This window comes from Notamacropus eugenii, chromosome 5, assembly GCF_028372415.1.
Source record: "Notamacropus eugenii isolate mMacEug1 chromosome 5, mMacEug1.pri_v2, whole genome shotgun sequence".
NCBI classification, from domain to species: Eukaryota; Metazoa; Chordata; class Mammalia; order Diprotodontia; family Macropodidae; genus Notamacropus; species Notamacropus eugenii.
In genome coordinates, this window is record NC_092876.1 from 238,863,003 (window position 1) to 238,887,227 (window position 24,225).

Sequence of the window (24,225 nt, forward strand, 5' to 3'; positions counted from 1 at the left end):
GAATTTCTTCCTGTAAGTAAGAATCAGTTCTAGAATAGAATTTTAAAAAGATTTAATCTAGCAATCAACACAGTATTTAAAAATATAAAAACAAAGAGGATTACATACAAAACTGAACTGCTAGAGAGTCTTAAAAAAAGTTAATAACAAAATTCCTCTTACTAAACTTTTTTGTTTTCCTCTTGTTGCAATTTTTTTTTCACTTAAGAATGAATTTCTCTTTTTTTAAATGTTTTCTTTTAGAGGATTTGAAGACAAATGAAATAATACTGATGAAGGATGAGGGCATTTGTTTTCCTGAATGTTTTAAGATGAATTTTGAAAGTGAAAGTTTTTCTAGTGAAATATCCATGCAGAAATATAACAGTTATTGTCATTGGACTGACCTTGTCACTTTCCTTGTCACCTTCAGTGGCTTTCTGTTTTCCGTGGAGCAAAATTCAAACTCTTTAGCCTAGAGTTTAAGGCCCTTCAGCATTTTCTTTTCAGCCAGATCTTCATGACTCTACTTCACCAGCTCTATCTTTCCATTAAAATGGGCTACTAGATGTTGCCTGAAGTTTACTTCCTGCCTTTGTGAAGTCCTTCCCTAAACCATCCCCCAGACTATCCCCCAAATCATCCCTCCAGGATATTCCCCAGCTCTGGCCTTTAAGGCTAAGGTCTGAGGCCTCCAACTTAGGAAAGTTGATCTGGTTATTAGCTGTCTCTTCTCAGTTTACCTTGTATATTCTCTCTGTGCCATCATACTTATTTTTTGATGATAAAAGATTACATTTATATAAAGCATTTTAGTACAAATAGATTATTTTAATATTATTTTATTGAGATCAGGTTGGTGAGATGAATAGGACAGCCCTAGAATCATAACCATCCAAGTTCAGGTTCTGCCTCTGACTGATACTGGATATGTGACCCTGGGCAAATTGCCACTTAATCTCTCAGTGTCCTGGACAACTGTCTAAGACTTGAGGTTGTACAACAGGTACTGAGCTGTTTCCTCACTGGCAGCAAGTTGTACCAAGGAAATCACAGGTCCAGATTTATAAAACAAAAACAAGGCAAAAACACAACCCTGTAAAGTAACCCAGAATGCATTTTACTGATAACAAGACTGAGTTTCAGCAGAGTTAAATGACTTGTGCTTGGTCACACAGCTGGAATTTTTATGGAGCTGGCATTCTGACTCAAAGTCCAGGACCATAGACCTAAATCAAAACTAAGCTTTAAGTAATTTTCCCAAAGGCCCCGTTGGTGGTTAAAGTGCTTATATAAATATAATCCAAAAATTACTTTGTCCTTTGATATAACCATTGTATCCCCTGCTGGACACTGCACCTTCTCGTTCTTTACTAAGGGACATCTCTCTGATCTGTACCCACACAGGTACATCCTGGGTTCAGTCCAGGGTTTGCTTGGCTGGATAAGAGAAGTGAGGCTCTTTCTTCTACTCTTTGGTTTTTTTATACCCCATCTTCATCCCACTTCCCCCAACTCTGGGGCCTTTGGGAAAATTAAGTTTTGGTTTATATTTATATCTAATGCCTTCCTCAAAGGTAATAGTGTACAGTAGGAATGTGGTATAAGTTAGCTGTTTATTTCCTCTATGCAAGTTAAATGCTAAACACAAAGGCTCTCTAATAGTCACCCAGTTAACAAAGACCTAAAAAGAAACAATGTAAGCAGTCTGTGGGACTGGCATTTCATATTTCAGTACCTTGGATAAACAACGACCACTACCTCAGTGCCACAGTGTACAAATAACATGCTCCATTGTCCATGTCTTCTGCCAAGTCAGGTTATCAGTGGCTATTCTTTGTGATGCAGAAGCTCTGCTTGCCACCAGGCAGCTTCATTGAAGAACTTGGGACCTCTAATCTCTCATACACGCAAGAGTACCTCTCACGGTGGACGCTTTTATTTCAGCCCTCATGTTTGACAGCACTAGTCAAAGAAAGAAAGAAAGCAGAAGCAAGTATGCAGTGGTCTTAAAGATCAGGCTCAGACTTGCCCAAGCCTACACATTGCATTAGCTGTCATGTGCTCACAGTTTGTCATTTTTCTCAACTATGAGGGGGAAAGCACCAGTTCTCTCTCCTCCCATATCTTGAATAGTTTTGACATAATCCTTAGAAAAGGACATGTTGTGTCTCTTTCCTACAAGATAAAAATTCCTTGAAAATAGGGATTTTCTTTTCTTTTTTGTTGAAGTATATCTGTCACTTGGTATCTGCCTTGTACATAATATGTGATTAATGTATATTAGTTGAATTGAATCACTCAGCAAGAATTTATTAAGTACCTACTGTGTTCTAGGCAAAAAAATGTGGAACACTAGGGACATAAAGACATAAGTGAAATAAACCCATGTCTTCAAAGAACATTCTGATGGTTTCAGCATGTATGTAAAATAGGTGTATGGAAGAGACATACAGAGTAGGCACAGAATAACCTTGGAGGGAAGGTACAAGCAGCTGGGTGAGTCACTTGTGTACGCAATAGCAAGCACTGGAGGAACCCAGTGAGTGGAGTGCAATAATGTGTGAGGACAGAAAGAGGTAGAAAGGAGGCAGGTGGTGAAAAGTGTGAAATACCAAAGAGGAGTTTATATTTGATCCTAGGTGTGATGGTGAGCTGGTGGAATTTACTGAGTAGTAGGGGCAGCAGTTAGGACATGGTATGAAAATGGAGCTCAGAAAACAATTCAGAATTAGTGCATTCTGGTTAATTGAGGTTTTAGTGATTTAAAAATCCACAATGAACTTGAAAACATTTAGTTTTTAGAATTTTATCTTCAGAGTTTTTACATAGGAATTTTTTGAGTGGGTTGTAAAATGAGCATCATCATCCTTAAAAATTGCCCGTATTTATGATGTTTGTATGTCTTACGGATTTGAAGGGAAATAGTAGCTGCTGTAAATATATATTGGATAACATTTAGATAATAAGTATACTATTTAGGTTAATAACCTATGCACATAAGTAGGAGCAGTATGGTGGTGTGGATAGAGATCTGGCCATAGTCCATCATGAGCTCAGGAGTTCCAATTCAGTTTCTGACCTGTGCTGGCTCTGTGACTCTTGTGACCCTGGGCAGTCACTTCGCTGCAACGTCAGTGTAGTCTGTCACTCTGTAAGAATGAGTGTTAGACCTGTCTTAGTAGAGGGAATTTTTTCACTGGAAATTTCCTGTACTGTTGAAATCAACAGGTTCAAGCCCCATTTGGTGTCTCTCTACCTCCCCTTCCCACATAACATGTACACACACACACACACACACACACACACACACACACACACTCTCTCTCTCTCTCTCTCTCTCTCTCTCTCTCTCTCTCTCTCAAACCAAACCCCTATACAGACCCCTATGTATTTTGGTTATTTGAGTTTATTTTACACTTGACCTAGAGTTATATTCAAAATTAAGCCCAAATTTCCCGTAGCAACGCAGTAATGTTATAACATTTCCATGTTTCTTTTAAATCCTGAAACCTTATCCAACTAAATCTAATGTAATTTTTTTTTTTTTTTTAATGCTAGAAGTGTTTACTTTTGTCATAAATCTTGATTGGACTTTTAAGAATGACTCTTACAGACATAATATTTCCCAAAACAAATCAATCAGAGTTGAATAACAAAAATCAGAATTTGGCGGTATGTTGTCAGCACTAGCACACAAATAATAAGAAATTGCTTATTAATATTCATTTGAAGTATTGTGGCTTTAGAAAAAGATCATTTAACTTTTTTGCTAGCATTAGTTATTTTCACTGTCGTTATAATTAGAAATGAGAATTTTAAAAATCTGTTATATCAGTAATATCAGCAAGTAATTTATAATATTATCTAATTCACTGCATCATCATGGATGTGCCCAGTTTTCTGGATTCAGTTTGCTTTTAATACTGTTATAATTTGGCTACAAGAAGTTATCAGAAAAGAGTTTAAAGGAATAAGGCTAAGGATGAATTCAGGCTTGAAAGTATCTTTACTAGCTGTGGTTTGTTTTTACTTTGTGGTTACATGTTGTTTCTTCATACTGCTTTGCTTGCCTTAGCTTGTTTTTGTGAGCTGGGAGGGCAATGGAATGTTCCAGAATATTATAAAAGGCCTCTTCTTTATTTCATTATAATACTGGCTAGGGACAATGGGAAAAAATAAGTTAACATGATAAGATGCATTTGTACCTCTCATGTGGATCTGATTATGTTTGAAAGAAGTAACAGAGGTTTTATGAGTATGATAGTATTCATGGAGACCTAAAATTTTACATTAATTTTTGAGGACAACGTAAAATCTTTTTTTCCTCCTCCATTCCCCCTACCTTGCAACCCACCTTGTCACCTGGAATGCAATGTAATGAAAGTTAACCATGTTTAAGGTAACCTTGGCAACTGCCTCTGTTATAGGCGAATTTGCCCATTCATTAATTTGGTTTGGGGACTATTTTTCCCCATGTGTATAATTCCAACTTTTTTTTTCTCTACAGCTACAGAACCTTGGCCTGAAGATGCTACACTTTATCAGCAGCTGAAAGGTGGGTGCTTTATTTCTGTAATTTGTAATCACTTCCTGTTAAAATATGTTTAAAAGAAACCTCATTCAGTATGTGTAGCAGCAAAGAGAAACAGAATATTAGTAGAGGGAATCCTTTCTATTTGTCTTAAGAGTAAGTTTTAGTTTAACTTGCATTTGCCAATATAAACCAAGTATTCATGGCCTATAAGGTCCTTGGTTTATTATTGACTCATTATATTGGCTGCTGTAGGCAGTGTAAAATGATGTGGTTGCAGGCACCGTTGGCAGATTTACTGCACCAATAGCTGAGGCAGCAGATTTTTGAAGTCTTGTGGTAAAGTGGGCTCTCAGTAAAAAGGAACTGTTAAAATGTATAGGCTAGGATGGTTCAGGCTCCCTTTAGCAGCTCTTCATATATCATCAGATCACATTATGGACCCCATTTGGGGCTCAGCAGCCTGCTACAGTTGTCAGAAGACTGCAAAGTAATGAAGACTAATAGGCAGCGGCCCTAGTCTTCTAAGCATGGAATTTTTATTGCAGCGAACTTGTCATCTTTCTTTTGTGTGACAGACCTAGACACACTGTGCAATATTAACTGCAAGCTGGTTTTATAGGATTCTGAATGCTTTCACTTTTAACTAGAGGAGTTGTGAGCAGATACTATTTTACTTAATTTTGATTGAGTACGAAGGAATTATCCTGGAAAATTTAAAGCAAATATTTTTTGAAGGAGGGATTTTTAATTACATATATATTATGTGCATATATATATATATCTGATAAGATGAGATAAATGACAAAGCAATTCTAGAGGAAAGATCTTGTTACATTTTACATTCATATATAGGTAATATAGCTGAAAACCATCATCACATAATAGCACTGCTGCAATTACATGATGACATTGGTGTGTAATTTTTTTTTTTTTTTACAGAGGAAAGCTAAAATTAATTTTTTTAAAAAATGACTTTTTACTAGTTTAGAAGCCACATTTTTGAATGGATATCCTTTCATTTTCTTCCTACAGGGGAACAAATTTTGCTTTCTGATAATGCTTCTTCTCTTGCCGTTCAGGTAAACAAATATTTGTTTTAAATGGGGATGTTACATTTCTCTTGAAGATTTACCTCATTTTAAGTTTCTAGCACTACATATTTTAAAATTTCCAATATGTTTTGTTATAGTTATATAATACTGCCTTTATTGGCACAATTCTGTTAAGTAGAATTTTAATATCTTTTATTTAGCGAATGTTTGTCAACTTAAAATTTAGACCTTCATGGTCTTTTTTAGTAAATATTTAAGACCATCCTGTTTTTAAAGCACAGTTGTTCTCTCTAGATTGCTAGGTGACAGTAGTGAAGGGAACGTACACAGTGTGTTCATGTTTTTTTTTATAGATGGTATTTTTTAGACATCTTTAGTTTTAGACATCTTCCTGTTCATTCCTCTTCATTCTGTATTTAATCCAGTTTGAAGAAACTTTATTCATTTGTAATTGTTCCTTATGTACACATTGATCACAGATTGATGGATATCAGAATTACATTGGAAAAGATCCCTGACTATAATCCTCAGATTGTACTTTTGAAAAAGATACGACTTTGAAATTATGTACTTTCACAAAGAACTTTTTAGGGAGGAATAAGTTTCATAATATAGGTTAATACAAATTACAGTATTTTATTTTTAGGTTCAGTCCCATTTAGTTGGATTTAAAATGGTCAAGGAAAACGATTTTCAAAAAGTAAAGATGATGAATAAGCTAAGAGGAAAAATATGAGAAAGTTAAGATGGAAAAAAGTATTCTTTAGAAAATGAAAAGTAAAAAGGTATTGGGTATACATGTGTGTGTATGAAAAATTATGCAGTAATTCTTTAATTAAAAAAACACTGCATTCTTCTTAAGAACTCAAAATATACCTTTAAGTTTTTATTGTTTTATGTGATGATGTGCTAATTAATGTATTTCTTTTGTGAGTGAAATTTTTTGGATGAGTGGAAATTTCTCAATTGCTTGTTTGTTATGTATCCTTATTTAAAATCAGTATGTTATATTCCATCATTATAACTAACAAGATTTCAGTTACAATATAGAGAATCTTCATAAAGTCCACATGTGCTTCTGTTGAGACTTTTATAACTTTGTTTCTATCACACTTATAACTACGTTAGCCTTATACCTGATACCAGAAAGTTGTCGATTAGTCTAACATTATACTTTCCACTTTTCTTATTTAAAAAAGAATGAGTATTTTAGCTAAAGAGTAACATCTTACAAAATAGTGCAGTACATTTTGTCACAAAGGTATTTATGTTGAAATAATCGAATGTTAATTTAGACAAGTCCCAAGATGGCAGTGTCCACCCATTGTTATGTTTTAAATAATCCTTTGAAATGGAGAGAAATAAGTATTTTTGCTGAATGTTTGACCATTTGATCTTAGTGTTGACTTTATCTAGCCATTCATATCTGTCTAAGTCTCATTCATTTGAGCACTGGGCTTGCTCCTTTAAAAAAAAAATCAGTTTTGATTTAAAACCAAACAAGAAAAAGGTTACTTTTTAAATGTAGAATTTTACTTAACCATTTTACCATTTTAATTTTGTTATCCTACACGTGTCACTTAGATGATAAATTAACTAGAATATATTAAAAATTCTTGTTTTTCTTCAATATTCTTTGGCTTGACAGCTGATAGTAGCCATGACTATAAATGTGACTTTTGCAGATATCTGATTTAAACTTTATGGAGTAATTTTCTTCTGTAGAGTAGAACAGGATTGATTTAGAAGAATGAGTACAGGGACTCACTTGTGATGTGCAAAACTGATCAAAGCAATATGACAGGTATCCATAAAATGCCTGATTATTTTCTAAAAGATAACAAACTTATCACACATCAAATATTTTAATAGTCTGCCAATTTAACCATCAGGAAATTTAAATTCCACTTACTACATAGACTTGATATTTATTCTACCTGTAAAATTGAAGTGGTCAGATCTTTAATGATTAAAGCAATTTTTTTTGATTTCAGTTTAAAGGGACCTTAGTATCTTCCCTAGCATGTTCTTCCCACACAATACTTCTCCTCTGTTTTTAGACACTGGCATGACTAAGAAATGATCCTTGTGTATTGACTCCAATAGCCATGTACTTAGTATCTTAAAGTTTGTTGGTCCTTTTGGTCAATGGAAGGGAGAAGGAGGGGGAGAAAGGAGAGAAAAGAAAAAGAGGGAGGATGGGAAGGAGAGACAGAGACATACACACTAGATCCATTTATGGTACATGGCTGCCATTTTTTTTCCTCTAGCTTCCAGCTCACTTTCAGCAAAATATTTTTGGTAATGAAAATGAAGTAGACCCTATTTTTTTTAGCACTGGACTTACTGCCAGTCATGTCTCAGAACTTTGGTGCTGTGTGACCGTGAGCAAGTAATTTCTTCTCTCTGAACTTCAGTTCTGTAAAATTCTTAATAGATATTAGCTAGCTCGCAAAGTTGTCATGAAGAAAACATTTAAAAAACTTGAAAGAACAATTTGAATGTATGATGTTAAAAAAATCAACCTGTTGATTTAAAAAAGATGGATAAAGAACTTTTAAAGGTTTACTTCAATAAAGCTAAATTCTTTAAAGTGTCTGCCCTCTAGACTCAGGAGGCTTTTTTCTTCTAAGTACTAAGTTTCACAAATGCCAGGAGCTCTTTTGGTTGAAAAATAGACATAACTGAGTTACCATGTTTCTTCCCTATTCTCTTCATGTTTTTTACGGAAATAAGTAGTGAGATAGTCCAAAGGTAGCAGCCAGAAGGATGAGGGATTTCTATTTATGAAATAAGTGTCTTTCCTAGCCTCCTATTTATTCATTCATATATGTTCACAAACAGGAAAATAGATTTTACACTAATTTTTCTCAGGCTATAAGAAGCCTTTGTATATTTATCCAGCATATAGTGAACATTGAATTTTGACTTTCTAGAAAATACTGTTTACTGTTTGTGTTTATTTGTAGCACTGAAAAGTATTTAATATAATGTCCTTCATTTTCCTCTTTTGTCAAGTAAGTGTAATACTGACTCTGCCTGCCTCAAAGGACTTTTGTGAGGGTCATATTAAATCATAGGTAACAGAGCTCTTCGAAAAGATGAAAAATAATTAAAAAGTAAAAGTAGTGTTTAGGTTTTGAATAGATAACTTTCATTAAATAGAAAAAATTGTATGTGTACCTTATAGATTATGGTGAATGAAAATGTAATGTTTTAAGATAATATTTTTTCTGTTATTATTTACTTTTTTCAAACTGAAAATTCATTTAAATGAATCCTGAAGAGTAATACTCAAAAGGATTTGAACATAGTTAGAATGTATGAGGATTGTTCAGATTGCCCAACCTTTAAAAAATCCATCAATATAATAAAGATATTTTAAAATTTTGTCATACTCATTATTGCAATACCTCATGAAGGGAAAAACTTTTTCTTCGATGAGTTTTTACCTTTAGAAAGGAAAAAAAACCTACTTAGTTCTACTTACTTTTCTTTTCCTTTATACTTTCTGAAAAAAAATATTCTGTCTCCTAAAAGAAAAGGGAGATGTCAACAAGAACTAACTCTTTACCTTATATTAGTCAGTTGAATCCTTAAAAAAAAAAAAAAGTCAGCATTTTTATAGGGCCTATTAATGCAGGGCCACGAACATGAACATGTCAGACCTGCCGATAAAGAAATAGCTGAGTCTTGCTTTTTTCCTTTCAGCAAAATGTGCCTTTTTGTTGACACATTAATTGGTGGTGAAATGGTTGTATTCTAATGGTTCACCATTATTGGTTGCTTTTATTTTAATCACTGGTCATTTCTTAACTGATAATTCTGTGGTGAGATTGACATTTCTTAGCCAAGCCAAATAAACTCTCATAATCAGTTCTAGAATTGTCTTGATTCCTATCTGAGGAGAAAAAACAACATTTTAGAAAAGGCGTTTGTAGGAATCAGCAATAACCTTTACAGAAATGATTTACAACATATATTTGTCAGTCCCGTAAACTTATGTTATGACATTCAGAACTGAAAAGTTGTCTTCAGGAGACAACTGAAAAGTGCCTGAGGGAATATTTTCCGATTTCCTGACATACATTGGTCAGGTACTTTTCTGCTTTAAATAAGACTTTTCATAGGAGTTGTAGGGGTAGAAGTTGACCTGATATCACTCATTAATGTAAATTAATATATATTTAATAGTAAGAGCTAGTAACATAACATAATACATAGTAACATAACATAATTACATTAAAATATTAATACAATTTGATATAACTTTCTGAATGTAAAAATGAACCACTTGTCTTTAGGGTGAAATTATTTTTTTCTCCAGAGTTCCCCATTACTTCTTTAGTCTCTTCCCAAAAATTCCCTGATTATCTCTTAGAGAGAAGAAACTAAGTAATAAGCACATTAAATCTTTAAATATACTCATCCTCTTGTTGGTCTTATGTTGGGGAGAGGATAGAATAGAAGAAGCAAAGAAACTTTAGGGAAAATTTGAATAGAGTAGGGGGTTTTCCATCCTTTTAGTTTCAGTGTTATGTGAGAGCCCCCAAATGGACACTTGCTATTTGTTTTCACTGAATTCGAATTCCTAAGCTAATTTATTATTACCTCTGCATACCTGATATAACAAAGCATTTTGTGATTTAACGTTGGGTTGGTTTATATGTAGAACATGTGAATTTTGTAAAAAATAACTGAGCCTGTGTGGTTATGGGTAGAATCTAATTTAATGGATATTTCTCTTTTCCTTTTGACAGTTACCATGTATAAACAAAGTAAACTTAAAATTTACATATCACATCCTGAAGTGTCACTGAAATTTAAAACTAAAAACTTCCCAAAGACTTCATAATACAGATAGGCGATTATTTCTGTGGTAAATAGATCCTATTGGTCAAGAATTCTTATAGACTTTTAAGTTTTACCAACTGTATACTTTTTGTTTATAAAGTAAACAGCAAGCCAGATTTTAATTTGTTGCTGTAAAAAGAACAATAAAGACACAGTAGTGGAATGAAAAAATGACAGCCCATTTTTTAAACAGAAAAAGGCTAGAATTCTTCATTATTAGATATACAGTATCAACATAATCGATCTAGCAGCATTACATTTGAGCCGAAAATACACTTAAATTCCAGGCCATACAGCTACCACATGTGAGTGAAACATCTTTCATATAGTTCTAAGATGAAATTACCCCTGAATGAATAGCATCTTCATTTATCTTCAAAACCTCCTCTGTGCTACCAGCGAATCTACTCCTTCAACATTCTACAAGAATTACATTATACCATTATAACAGGGTTCTTCTGCAGTGGGAAATAGATTGGCTTGGAAAATGAACCTGGCTTTGCTATAAATTACATTCACAGGTACAAAGGAATTTGTTATTTTGTTTAAAATAGCCACAAATATAATTAAGGTCTTAATTTATGTTAAACTACCAATGTGGCCATTACCATAACTGGATTAGGAACTTAATCTGTCACTTCAAGAATGATACCTAACACTTTTCATTTGTAACCTTAGACACATTATTTCAATTACAAGGTCTGCAGCTGTTTGATATAAAAAATGAATTATTTTGTAGATAGATTTGTTCATGGTTTTTAATTTTAAAGCATGTCTCTTCAATAAGGTGGAGAATAATTCTTTAGTTGTCTTCACAGATTTTCCTTTGTGTCCTGGTGAAACAGAATATGAATGAAAACACAAAACCATTTTTACTTTGTGCTTCCACAGTGGCATTTTTTATGCTTTAAAATATTCCATAGTGAGTTATTACACAAAGTATTTCAGAGTTAATTATGAAATGAATAGGATGTCTGTCTCTGAAGAAGGAAATTTGAGGTCTGTTGTCTAGGATAATTTTTATATAGTTACTGTGAGAATTGTGGGTAATTTTTATAATTGGAAGTTTAAATTCATTTGAAAACTAAAACCCCCTAAAATTCAAAACTATAAATCATTGCAACTATCTGACATGAAGATGAAATATGATGTTGGTGTTTTAAAAATCAGAATTGTTTTGCATTGCATTTGCAAGTAATACTGATAGTTTCAGTGTTAAAAAAAGAATATTGTCACAACTTCTAGAACAAATAATGTTGCATGGAGAATTGGAAAGAGGGAAGGAAAAAGTAGGACTGCTTATGAAATTATTCCATTTTAAGAGTTACTGTTAATCAAAAGTTTATCAAAAACTAAACATGAGAGAAGAACTAGTTTATTTTCCCTTTAAGTGACAATAGCATTTCTTTTAATAATTCCAGAATATGCTATTTAGCTATAGGTTTTAATGACACTTATTCAATTTTGCACAGTAATGACTAGACTAGTCATGGTTAGTTTTCATGCTTACATGGTAATCCCTGAGTAGCAAGACTTAACATCTTTTATATACATACCTGTGTTGGGAGATTAGTCATAAAACAATCGTGCTATGTAATTTTCACCCTTTTGTCTTTACCTTCACTCATTTTGGAACTCACATTCCATTTAGAAACTGTAATAGTTTTACTATGACTTTTGTGGGAAGCCTATATTAATTCCCTTATTCATTGATCGCTCTTGTTGGTGTGCTCCTTACTTGAATCATATCTGCAAGTTTAATTGTACCCACTATTAATAAAAATTGAACTTTGCCTTTCAGATGTCATTTCCAGGTGAAAGTTTTGTTAAAAAAGGGCATCCTGCTCTCTGACATGGTGTCTTCTTTGGGGTCCCTACTGTCATTTTCTGTCTGTAGATTTTCTCTTTTAAAGATTTCTTTTGCCTTTTGAATTGCCTTTTCTGCTTATTTCTCCTCAGCAATTATTTTCCTTTCTCTAAGTTCAATCTTTATTACTTTTTTTTTATTTAACTTTTAACATTTATTTTCACAACATTTTGGGTTACAAATTTTTTCCCCTTTTATCTCCTCCCCCCCAGACCCAAGCATTCTAATTGCCCCTGTGACCAATCTGCTCTCTCTTCTATCATCCCTCTCTGCCCTTGTCTCCGTCTTCTCTTTTGTCCTGTAGGGCCAGATAGCTTTCTTTACCCCTTAACCTGTATTTCTTATTTCCTAGTGGTAAGAACATTACAGTTGATCCTAACACTTTGAGTTCCAACTTCTTTAGCTCCCTCCCTCTCCACCCCTTCCCTTTGGAAAGCAAGCAATTCAATATAGGCCAAATCTGTGTAGTTTTGCAAATGATTTCCATAATAGTTGTGTTGTATAGGACCAACTATATTTCCCTCCATCCTATCCTGTCCCCCATTACTTCTATTCTCTTATGATCCTTTCCCTCCCCATGAGTGTCGACCTCGGATTGCATTCTCCTCCCCATGCCCTCCCCTCTATCATCCCCCCCACCCTGCTTGTGCCCTTGTCCCCCACTCTCCTGTATTATGAGATAGGTTTTCCTATCAAAATGAGTGTGCATTTTATTCTTTCCTTTAGTGGAATGTGATGAGAGTAGACCTCATGTTTTTCTCTCACCTCCCCTCTTTATCCCTCCACTAATGAGTCTTTTGCTTACCTCTTTTATGAGAGATAATTTGCCCCATTCAATTTCTCCCTTTCTCCTCCCAATATTTCTCTCTCACTGCTTGATTTCATTTTTTTTTTTTAAGATATGATCCCATCCTCTTCAATTCACTCTGTGCACTCTGTCTCTATGTATGTGTGCGTGTGTGCATGTGTGTGTGTGTGTACTCCCACCCAGTACCCAGATACTGAAATGTTTCAAGAGTTACAAATATTGTCTTTCCATGTAGGAATGTAAACAGTTCAACTTTAGTAAGTCCCTTATGACTTCTCTTTGCTGTTCACCTTTTCATGGTTCTCTTCATTCTTGTGTTTGAAAGTCAAATTTTCTTTTCAGCTCTGGTCTTTTCATCAAGAAAATTTGAAAATCCTCTATTTCATTGAAAGACTATTTTTTCTCCTGAAGTATTATACTCAGTTTTGCTGGGTAGGTGATTCTTGGTTTTAGTCCTAGTTCCTTTGACTTCTGGAATATCCTATTCCATGCCCTTCGATCCCTTAATGTAGAGGCTGCTAGATCTTGTGTTATCCTGACTGTATTTCCACAGTACTTGAATTGTTTCTTTCTAGCTGCTTGCAATATTTTCTCCACCTGGGAATTCTGGAATTTGGCCACAATGTTCCTAGGAGTTTCTCTTTTTGTATCTCTTTCATGCGGTGTTCTGTGGATTCCTTGAATATTTATTTTGCCCTCTGGTTCTAGAATCTCAGGGCAGTTTTCCTTGATAATTTCATGGAAGATGATGTCTAGGCTCTTCTTTTGATCATGGTTTTCAGGTAGTCCCAAAATTTTTACATTGTCTCTCCTGGATCTATTTTCCAGGTCAGTTGTTTTTCCAGTGAGATATTTCACATTATCTTCCATTTTTCCAATCTTCTCACTATGTTCTGTGATATCTTGCTTTCTCACAAAGTCCTTAGCGTCCATCTGTGCCATTCTAGTTTTGAAAGAACTATTTTCTTCAGTGAGCTTTTGAATCTCCTTTTCCATTTGGCTAATTCTGCTTTTGAAAGCATTCTTCTCCTCATTGGCTTTTTGAACCTCTTTTGCCAATTGAGTTAGGCTAGTTTTCAAGGTGTTAATTTCTTCAGCATTTTTTTGGTTCTCCTTTAGCAGGGAGCTGATCTGCTTTTCATGCTTTTCTTTCATCTCTCTCATTTCTCTTCCCAGTTTTTCCTCCACCTCTCTAACTTGATTTTCAAAATTCTTTTTGAGCTCTTCCATGGCCTGAGCCCATTGGGTGGGCTGGGACACAGAAGCCTTGATTTCTGTGTCTTTGCCCGATGGTAGGCATTGTTCTTCCTCATCAGAAAGGAAGGGAGGAAATGTCTGTTCTCCAAGAAAGTAGCCTTCAATAGTCTTATTTCTTTTCCCTTTTCTGGGCATTTTCCCCAGCCAGTGACTTGACCTCTGAATATTCTCCTCACACCCACCTCACCTCCTGGTCCTCCCAGCCAGCATTTGGGGACTGAGATTCAAATGCTGCTTCCCACCTTAGGGCTTTTGGCAGGGGCAGGGCTGCTATTCAGTGTGAGAATTAAGTTCAGGTGGTCAGGTCTGGGCAGTGCCGCCTCTCAGGCTCAGTTCCCTCAGGGGGTTTATGCACAGACCTTTCACAATGGATCCAGGCTCCCGCCAGCTTGGGGAGCCCCTGTCTGCAGCCGCCTCTCAGCTTCTACATCCTGGGGGGGGGGCCTGAGTTATGGGGGCACCCCACTCCCCTCTCGACCCGCCAAAGAGACTCTCTCACTGACCCCCGTCACCTGTGGGTGGAGGGGCCTGTGCCGCCGCCGGAGACCCCGTCCCTGTAGCCCACTCACGGTGTCGCGGCCGCTGCAGGGCTGCACTCAGCTCCCAGTCCCGGCGCCCAGTCCGCAGCGCGAAGGAGCCCCCCCCGCGAGAGGTTTGCAGGTCTCTCCGGAACAGAAATCTCCCTCGCTCCAATGTTCCCTGGCCTCTGGGTGCAGAATTCACCGTGAGTTGGTCCCCTCTAGCCGTTGTGTGGGTTGTGGGTTCGGAGCTATGTGTATGTGCGTCTTTCTACTCCGCCATCTTCGCTCCGCCTCCAGTCTTTATTACTTTTAAATAATGTATATTCCAATTACATATTTTTTAACCCTTGTGATGCTTTGATATCTTCAAATTGTAGCAGATGCTCTGGTTTTTAGCGTAACATCCATAACCCAATTAACTACTAATCTTTATGATGGCCTACCTTCTACTCTACCCACCTAGATATATTTGCTTTTATCTCTAAACTTTATTTAAAATTAGTTTTTTTGTGTTCATCTGTGGGTTAAAACATTTTTTTAAAGGAAACTACAAAGCCCTTATTGTTTTTATTCTTTAAAATGAACAAATTATTTTTCTAGCTTGGTTTATAGAAAATATATTTATTCACTTTTTATTTGTGCATTATTTTCCAGATTTTTTTTTTACTTTTAGTGCATTATTTTTAAAAAATTAGATATTGAGAATGTATTTAGAATAACTTATAAGATAGATATAAGAAATATATAAGAGCATATACTAATAATCTATTTTCTTTCAAGGAGCTATCAAGGTAGCAAAATAAACATAATTAGGTTTCTCTATAAGTATCTTAGCTTAAATTGTTTTTCTTTCTAGATTGGTTAAGAAGTGATTCATTTTAAGGCTAATACAGAGGTTTGGAATTCTCAGCGTATGTACATATATAACAAGAGTGGAAGTCTGATTCTTACCGCTGTAACGAGCTATGCAAGGACACTCAACTTTGTGGTTGGGGGTGGTTAAAGTATTCATGATGGTACATACACCATGTGAAAAAGTGATATGAGATATGTTAATATTAGCTTAATCTATATAAGGCGTTATATTTGCAAAGTGCTTTACATACATCTCGTCTGAGCCCCACAACACTTCTGTGAAGTTGTCTCCATATAGGCAGTGCTGTCCCTACATTATGGATGAAGAAATTGATTCTCTGAGTAGTTGACTTGCCCCTGGTTACCCAGGTTTTAAGTATCAAGGTTATATTTTGAACTCAGCTTCTTATTCCACTCATCATTCTACCATGGCAAAGCTACAAATATAGGATGCTTGTAATATTGTCTAGGCACTATGCTTCAGTTAAATCTAACAAAAGAAAACTTAACTTAAACTAGTAATAATAGCTTCCTTCTCTGTCGGCAGTTAGGTAGCCTAAAAATTTTCCCTTCAGCCAGTGTTCTTCCCTTCTACCATTTTGAGAATTTTTATTTTATTTATTTTTACTTTTGAGCCTTGATGAAGCCATAATAAATGTTTGATATTTGAATTATTCCTCATAGGTAAAATGTTTATTGCTGTTGTGGACCTTGTTCCCTCACTCCTGTCAGAAACCTGCTAGCTTATTGATTCTTGTTTGTTTAAGACGTGACTAGGCATTTGTTTTTATTTCACTGGTTTTCTCTAAAATTTTATTTCTTGAATGCTCTCAACTTATTTGTTTTCCCTGGAAACTGAATAGCTCTTGCTTGCCAGACCTGCTTAATATTTGAGATCCTTTTTAGTCTCATTTTGCTAAGTAGACAGTGCCTTTTTAATGTCACTGTAATTCATATTTTCCCCCTACCAACCTCCTAGATCAACTACTTCCCCTCTTCTTTTTACTCACATGTATTTACTAAATCGGAATGACTATTTCATTCAAGCTGCAAATGTATAAATAGCTTTGAATCATGGTAACTATTTTAGAGAACAGAAAGGTCCATCAGTTAGACATGGCTACCTTTTTTTACTAATGCTTTTTCTTTAAATATATTCTTACCATGGTAAGGTCTTCTCATTGATTGTAGGTGGGATGCCATGAGAAAAAAATTGCATTAATTTTTAGATTCTCCCTAAACTCCTTAAAAGGCTGTTAACTCAGGAGGCCTAGAAAGTTCAAAGGAAAGGACATTCCTTATGTACTTTTTTGTTATGAAGTCTTAATACCCATTCATATATATATATATATATATATATATATATATATATATATATATATACACACACACACACACACATGCACTCACGTACACATGCACACACACACCCTATGCTTTAAAAGTATCTGTTGTAATCTTCCATTTCCTAGCATCTGGCAAGTTGGTTACTCAGGACAGCCCAGCAAGTTGGGTATCAGCTACAGTAAAGCGTACCACAGCGTTTCCTTTCCTTTTAATCCTTTTTAGTAAATTATATTGTATTAATGCCCATAGAAGGAAACATTTAAAATTCTGAAACAGTTGAAGCCAAGGTGAAGTTTTTGTTTTGTTTTTAAAAATAAAATTTTGGTGTGGAGAGGAAAAGGAAGTATATGAAATATATATTTTGAATACCCACTACAGATTTAAAACCACATGTTACTCAGATGTAAGAGTTTGGATCAAATGACCTCTAAGGTCTTAATTCTAGATTTATGATCCTATTAAAAATGCCATGTACAACTTAATTTGCCCATAAAATTACCATGATTTATATTTTAAAATAGCAAACTTAGTTTGTACATACTACTGAACTTTAAATAATATGGTGTCCCTCAGTTTTGCTAGTTTATGAGAAATTTAAATAGAAGAAAGCATCTTCTCATTGGTTAATTTTATTAGTTCTTGTGCAGAATCTCTTGAATCTAAGATTAAAAGGCAGAAATGTGAGTGAGAAAACTAGTACATTTAAGTAGTAGACATATTTAAGACTTGATGTTAGAAAGCTACTATCAAGTGATGTATTATGGTACAGTTTTGGATGGTTGATCCAGGAATGAAAAACTATGATTCCCTGAGTAAATCCTGAAATAAGGTGTCAGGACCTTCATATAACTGATTCTCTCAACTGCTTTAGAATCTGCAATCTTTGGTAGCATATGAGAAATTGGTAGATGTTTGCAAATAGTTTCCCTAAATTATGAAATAAGCCAGTTTTAAAGAGTCCTAAGACAGTTGTCTCAATCCTTCCAAACCTTTTAGTCCTATCCCCTTTCTTCTCCTCTTAGAGCTTGCCACATTGATCACTCCTTCTCTCATCTTAAATTTTCCCCAGGTGTTTTTCCCCCTAAAAACTCTTCATTTGACTCTGCCGTCACCTTAGACTTCTCTGTTTCCATCTCTCCCTCCCCTTCCATCCTCCCTGCAAGTTTCTTGATCTGTCTCACATCTTGTATATGGGTGTCCTTAAGGATATTGACTGGACTCTGCCAACTTTTTCTCTTTAAACTCTCTCCTGTGATTTCCTTAACTCCTGTGGACTAAAATTTCCTCTCTCTTTAGATTTAACAAACATTTATTAATTATTAAGAGAAGTTCTGTTTAAGGATGGGGAAAAATTTAGGCATGCTTGAAAACATCCAAGAAGAAGCCTATGAGAAGGCCATAAGGGGAAACCAAGAGTTAGGGAAAAGGGGCAATCAAAGAGGCAAAACTCTGTCTACTTTGTGCCTGGCACTGTGCTAAGTCCTGGGGATACAGATGCAAAAATGAAGCAATCCCTGATTATCAGTGGCTTATATTCTATTGGAAAGAAAGAAGTTCTATATATAAGATCTATATGGACAGATACATAAAAATTAGAAATTAAGTACATACTAGTTCCTGAATGGTGGGAACAAATGGGAGGTTTCAGGAAAAGTGTCCTGTAGGAAGCATAGAGCTTTGCTTTGAAGGATGCCAGGTATTCATCAAGTTAGAGATGTCGTGGGAAGAGCATTCTTGGCATGGAGCGAAGATAGGCACTGGCTTAGCACATCTAATTGAGTGTACTGGTCATAGTAAATAGGTCAGTTGACTGAAATGTAACATAGACAAGTGAATAATTTGAAATAGGCTTAGAAGAATAGATTGGAGCAAGACTGTAGATGATAGAGGAGTTTTGTGTTTTGTTTCCCATGTCTATGCCTACCCCTAATATTTTTTCCATACTCCAATCCTTTAGCTATAATTTCTAATTTTTAGAAATTAGAAAATACTGAACATTCATTCATCTGATTCTGGATATCTCCATAGAGATCTCCAACTCAGTATATCCAAAATGAGATTCTTCATGTTTCTCTCTAGGGTCTTCCACCCTCTTAATTACTTCCTATTTATCTTCTATATACCTTGTTTGTACATATTTATTTGCTTGTCTCCCTTATTTTATTTTGAGCTCCTCAAGGGCAAGGAGTCTCTTTTGTCCTTCTTTGTATCCTGAGTGTTTAGCACAGTGGATATATACATATATATACATGCTTCATAAATGCTTATGGACTGATGGATTGATCCTAAACTTCTCTTTTCACATTAAGAACACCACCATTCTCCAGTTAATCTACTCGATGCATTCCATTTCTGCATTTTGGAGCTCCTGTATCTGATCATAATCTCCTGTCCTTTCAGTTTCCTGTGCCTTTTCTTGCTTTAATCTATTCTCTGTCCTCATCCAAACTACCCCTTCCTGCTTTTCCAGGCAGTCACCACCATTCTGGCTCTACTTTTCTCCCTTCACAGTTTCCACACTTTAGTTCACTTGTCTAATTTTACACTGTTCTTGATCCTATGATCTCTTGCTCCCTTATTGTATTTTTACTTATCTCTTTACAGATCCCAACCTTGGATTGCTCCCATCCTTGGCTTTCTTCTCTCCTGTTTATGGACGATTGCTGCACAAGGCTGGAGGAGGTCACACAATTGCTCTGACAGGGTCTACTACAAATGTATTATTCAATTTTAACTGGATCTTCCCTACTTTGTGCCAATCTTTTTACTCTTTCCTGCTCACTTCTCAGAACAGCTATTGTAGACCTCTTCTCCAACCAGCTATGCTAACATCTTCCATCTCAGTAGAGGACATTGCCTCATACCTCACTGAAAAAAATGAAGCCATGCTCCTGAAACTCACCTTCCCAGTTCTGCACTTGAGGTCATGTTAGTGTCTTCCTTTTTCTTTCCTCCTTTGCTTTAGTTTCAAGGATGAGGCTGTCCTTCTTGCCTATGCCATCTTCTCTCTTGATTCCCATCCTTCCCATCTTCTCCAGGAGTTTGCCCCTTTGATTGTCCTCTTTTCCTAATTCTCAGCTTCCGCTTATGGCCTCCTCATGGGCTTCTTCTGGGATGCTTTCAAGCATGCCTAGATTTTCTCTCCATTCTTAAACAGAACTTCTCTTACGTATAGCATCCCTTTATATTGAAGTTCTGTATCACCTTGTTTTAGCCAAAACTCTTTTGAAAACCCATCTATTCCTTGCCTCCACTTTCTTACATGCCTTTGACTTCTCAACACTTTGGAATCTGTTCTCTGTTCTCCCCACTTGACTGAAATTGCCAGTGATTTCTTTTTTACTGAAGGCAATAGTCTTTTTATAATAGACATTCTTTATACATACTCTTTCCTCCCTGTGTTTTCGTAAGGCTATTCTGTCTTGGCTCTCTTTATATTTCCCAGACTAATCCTTCTCAGTCTTTTTCACTGGATGGTCCATGACTCACTCCCTACACATATGTGTATTCCAGGACCTCACACCTTTGGTGAATGGCTCCTTTGCAGATAATTCCCAGATCTACATCTAATTGCCTTCTGGATGGTCTTCCCTTATTGGAATATAAGTTCCCTGAGGTCAGGAGTTCTCTTTCTGTTTGTATTTGTATTCCTAGCTCTTCTTGAGGGCCTCCATTTGTCACTGTCTTTGTCTCTGTCTCTCTCTCCCCCTCCTTCTACCTTCTTCCCTCTTTCTTGGTCTCCCCTCCCCCCATCCTTTCACTCCACCGTTTATACATATTTTATTCACTCTTTCTGATAAACTCTTAGTAAGTGTTTCTGCTGTAGAAAAGATAGCAGGTAACTGGGGGATGAATTGGCTGATGACATCTTCCAAAAGGCCTGTTGAAATTTAGTTCTTCATATAAATTTCCTTAAAGAAAAGGTAGGGAACAAACACAAGGCTCAAGATGATTTATTGTTACTTTTCTGATTTTTGTCCTTGGCCTCTGTCTTTTCTGGCTCTTGGCTTTCAGGTTCTTTGCTGTCATCTTTTACTGAAAGCTCTTGTAGTTTTTCAGCAACATTGTCAGCATTACTATTTTTGCCTGATCCTCTTTCTTTTCTACTAATCTTATTCCTACATTGTTCAAATTTTGCCTTAAACGTGCGGGCATTCTTTATTTTTTGCATTCGAATCAAATCACCATCAGTTTAGGCTGAGGACTGTCCTCTACTGAGACCCCGTCACTTTTCGGGTTAGATTTCATCTCCATCAGCCATGTTATCTAGTGATTTGCACAAATCTAAAGAGTTTTATTTTTCCTTTCTCCTTATATTTCAACATATTCTGATTTTAAATTTTCATTTTCATTTTAAAGAGCTCTTTTTCGTGTTCTTCAAAGATCCAGTTGTGGGTTAGGGTTTGAGTCATAGGCATTCTCAGTGGGGGTGTCATGTTCCTCATGTATCTCTTTGGCAGCTGGGGGCAGCACTTAAGTCTGTGCCTCATCTGGTGCTGGGTAGCTTCCTGCCTCTGTGATGACCTAATCCCACTGCCACAGGGACCACCTTGGTCCCTTTTCTTTGTGGCTCCCTTATCTCTTTTTTGAACTCCACTCCTACATCTCCAATTGACTGCCTGTATCTCTATCTGATGTATGTCTCAAAGGTATCTTAAACGCAACATGTCTGAAACTGAACTTACTGTCTTTCCTTTTAAACTTGCCCTCTTTCTAATTTTCCTGTTTCTATTGACAATATCACTATGATTTTGTTAACCCGCATTAGCACCCTGAGTTATCACACCTCTTTACCCTCCATCACCTTCAGTATTCAGTTAGTTGCTAAGCTTTGTTGATTCTACTTCTTCCCAGTAGCTCTTATTTGTCCCTTTCTCTGTATCCAGGAAATTAATTGTTGTCACTTAATTGCCATGGTTGAGTGGACACTTTTGCCCCTTCTCCCCAAATGGATTAGTAATAATTAAAGCATGATTTACAAAGTTTATAAAATATGTTAATGCACCAAAATATAAATATTCTGAATTATTACTTAAATGTCTTAACTTGCTTCTTAAAAAACTGTGTATATGTGTTATAACTACTCAGTAGACAAACCTTCCAGGTACAATTTTTTTCAACACATGAAAATAATGGTCTACCACAATGTGAAATTTTAATGTCAAATTTTCATTTTAAGAGGTACTTCATTTTAATCTCTCTCCAAACATAGGCGACAGCCAACTTCATGTGTTTGATCAGTCCAAAAAATGCGATCATAGCAATAAAAAGCAAAATTTAGTCCAACAGTTGCTATAGAAGGCTTTCTTGGCAGCGTAGTACTAGAATCATGGGAGCTCCTGCATTCACACTGAATCCTGGCAGTTGACTGTCTCAATCATTTCCTACTAACTGTAGCTCAAGCAGTCTCCATTTGTTCAATAGTTAGCACATGTACACAGAACACATAGAAAGCATTCGACAGGACTCTTCTCCACCCCACTCACACTTACTAGTTGTGAGAAAAAAGGCTTCATTGTTAATATGAAAGATAATCTCAGTTGTCTAAAAGCTTAGGAGCCCTTCAGTTTGCTACCAGTTTCTCATCATGTCTTAGGGAAGATACATGAATTACTTTTCAAGGGGTCAAGTCTGACACAATAGCCATGAGTTACAGTAGGAAGAGAAAAATTAATGATCACTTTCAAAAAGAACAGACTTTGGTTTCTCTAAATTTTGCTTGGTTGAAAGCAAGCAGGAAATGCTATTTTAGTCAGATTTACCAACATTAATTTTATATATACATATATATATATTTTTAAATAAGCAGCATTAGAAGATTGAAGAAAATGACTCAGAACCTTAAATTGTTACCCAAACCATTTTAAATGAAAAACGTTTAAACATTGATTCCCCCAAACACTCCTGTATGTAGGTAACTAGCATTATCTTTATTTTTTTTCCTGGGTAATTAATAATTAGTTTATTGATTATTAGCTAGCTGATAATAAATCAATGGTCAGTGGTTTCTCTCAGTATCCAAAAACATGGAGATCATTGAATGCTTAAATACCTTTGGCAAAGGAGGTAACCCTGACAGGTGAAAATCAACCCTGACTGGTGAACAATTAATGAGGGGTGGACTTTCAAACTAGTCCTATCTTCAGAGAAAAATAGTGAAATAAATGATATGTCAGCAATTGGGGGCTGTATAAACTGTGGTGTGTATTCATATAATGAAATATGAATAACACTAAAAATGATCAAAGCTAACATTTATACAGCACTTTAACATTTGCAAAGTACTTACATGTATTTCCTCATTTGATCCTCACTGTTAGCCCTTGAAGAAAGTGCTGTTGTTGTCCCCATTTCACAGTTGAGGAAATGCCAGACAGATGAAGGTTAAGTGACTTGCCGGATCACATGGCTGGCAAGTGCCAGAACCTTGTGACTAAGGCTGGTGTGTTACATACTACACTATGAAGTGGTTTGTATACTTTAATATAAGAAAAAACATAAAATACAGAAAGATTGATATGAAACGATGCCTAAGTAAAAAATATATATCCCAAAGAAGAGCTTGCCTGTTGATTTCCACTATTTAGTGAAGTTTCAAATAGGAATGATTCACAAATTGAGCACTATTTGTATACCATATTTACACAATCAACATTAAAACATTGTTTCTTTTATCACTTGCCAAGTTTAATAAAAGAGTATAGTGTTATGGCATTTGCAGTCGCTTTATGCTGAATGGGAGGGTTTGAATTTTTGTTTGCTTTGTTTTAGTTTATGATTGGTCTTGCTTGGTAAAAACACTTAAATAAATTGAAATGTGAAAATTCAGGAAATGATTGAGTATATGCCCATGTTCATAAGGAAACAAATGGAATCATTTTCCCATAAGAAATGACAAGAGTTATGAACAGAGTTCTCAAAAAACATTGAAACTGTTAACCATATGAAAGATTGTTCTAAATTACTACTAATAAGAGATGCAAACTTAAACATCTCTGAGGCTTTATTTCATAAGTAAATTGACCAAGATATCACCATTTCCATAGAGAAAGTTTAACAGACTTAAATCAGTTGTTATAACAAGGAAACCAGAGAAACTTAGAAACTGCCTCAGTGTTTGCTTGATCTCTTTGCCACGTGAAAACAGT

The 24,225-nt window shown here is 35.6% G+C and overlaps 1 protein-coding gene across 3 annotated transcripts in view; it reads left to right on the forward strand.

Annotated features, from left to right (window-relative positions):
* Positions 1-24,225, forward strand: part of MTX2 (metaxin 2) — an 89,284-nt gene that overhangs the window by 32,195 nt on the left and 32,864 nt on the right. For all 3 annotated transcript variants that reach the window (XM_072612409.1, XM_072612411.1, XM_072612410.1), the window contains exons 2-3: positions 4,490-4,537; positions 5,549-5,595. In XM_072612409.1, coding sequence (XP_072468510.1) covers positions 4,490-4,537; positions 5,549-5,595 — 95 coding nt within the window. The remainder of the gene's footprint in view (positions 1-4,489; positions 4,538-5,548; positions 5,596-24,225) is intronic.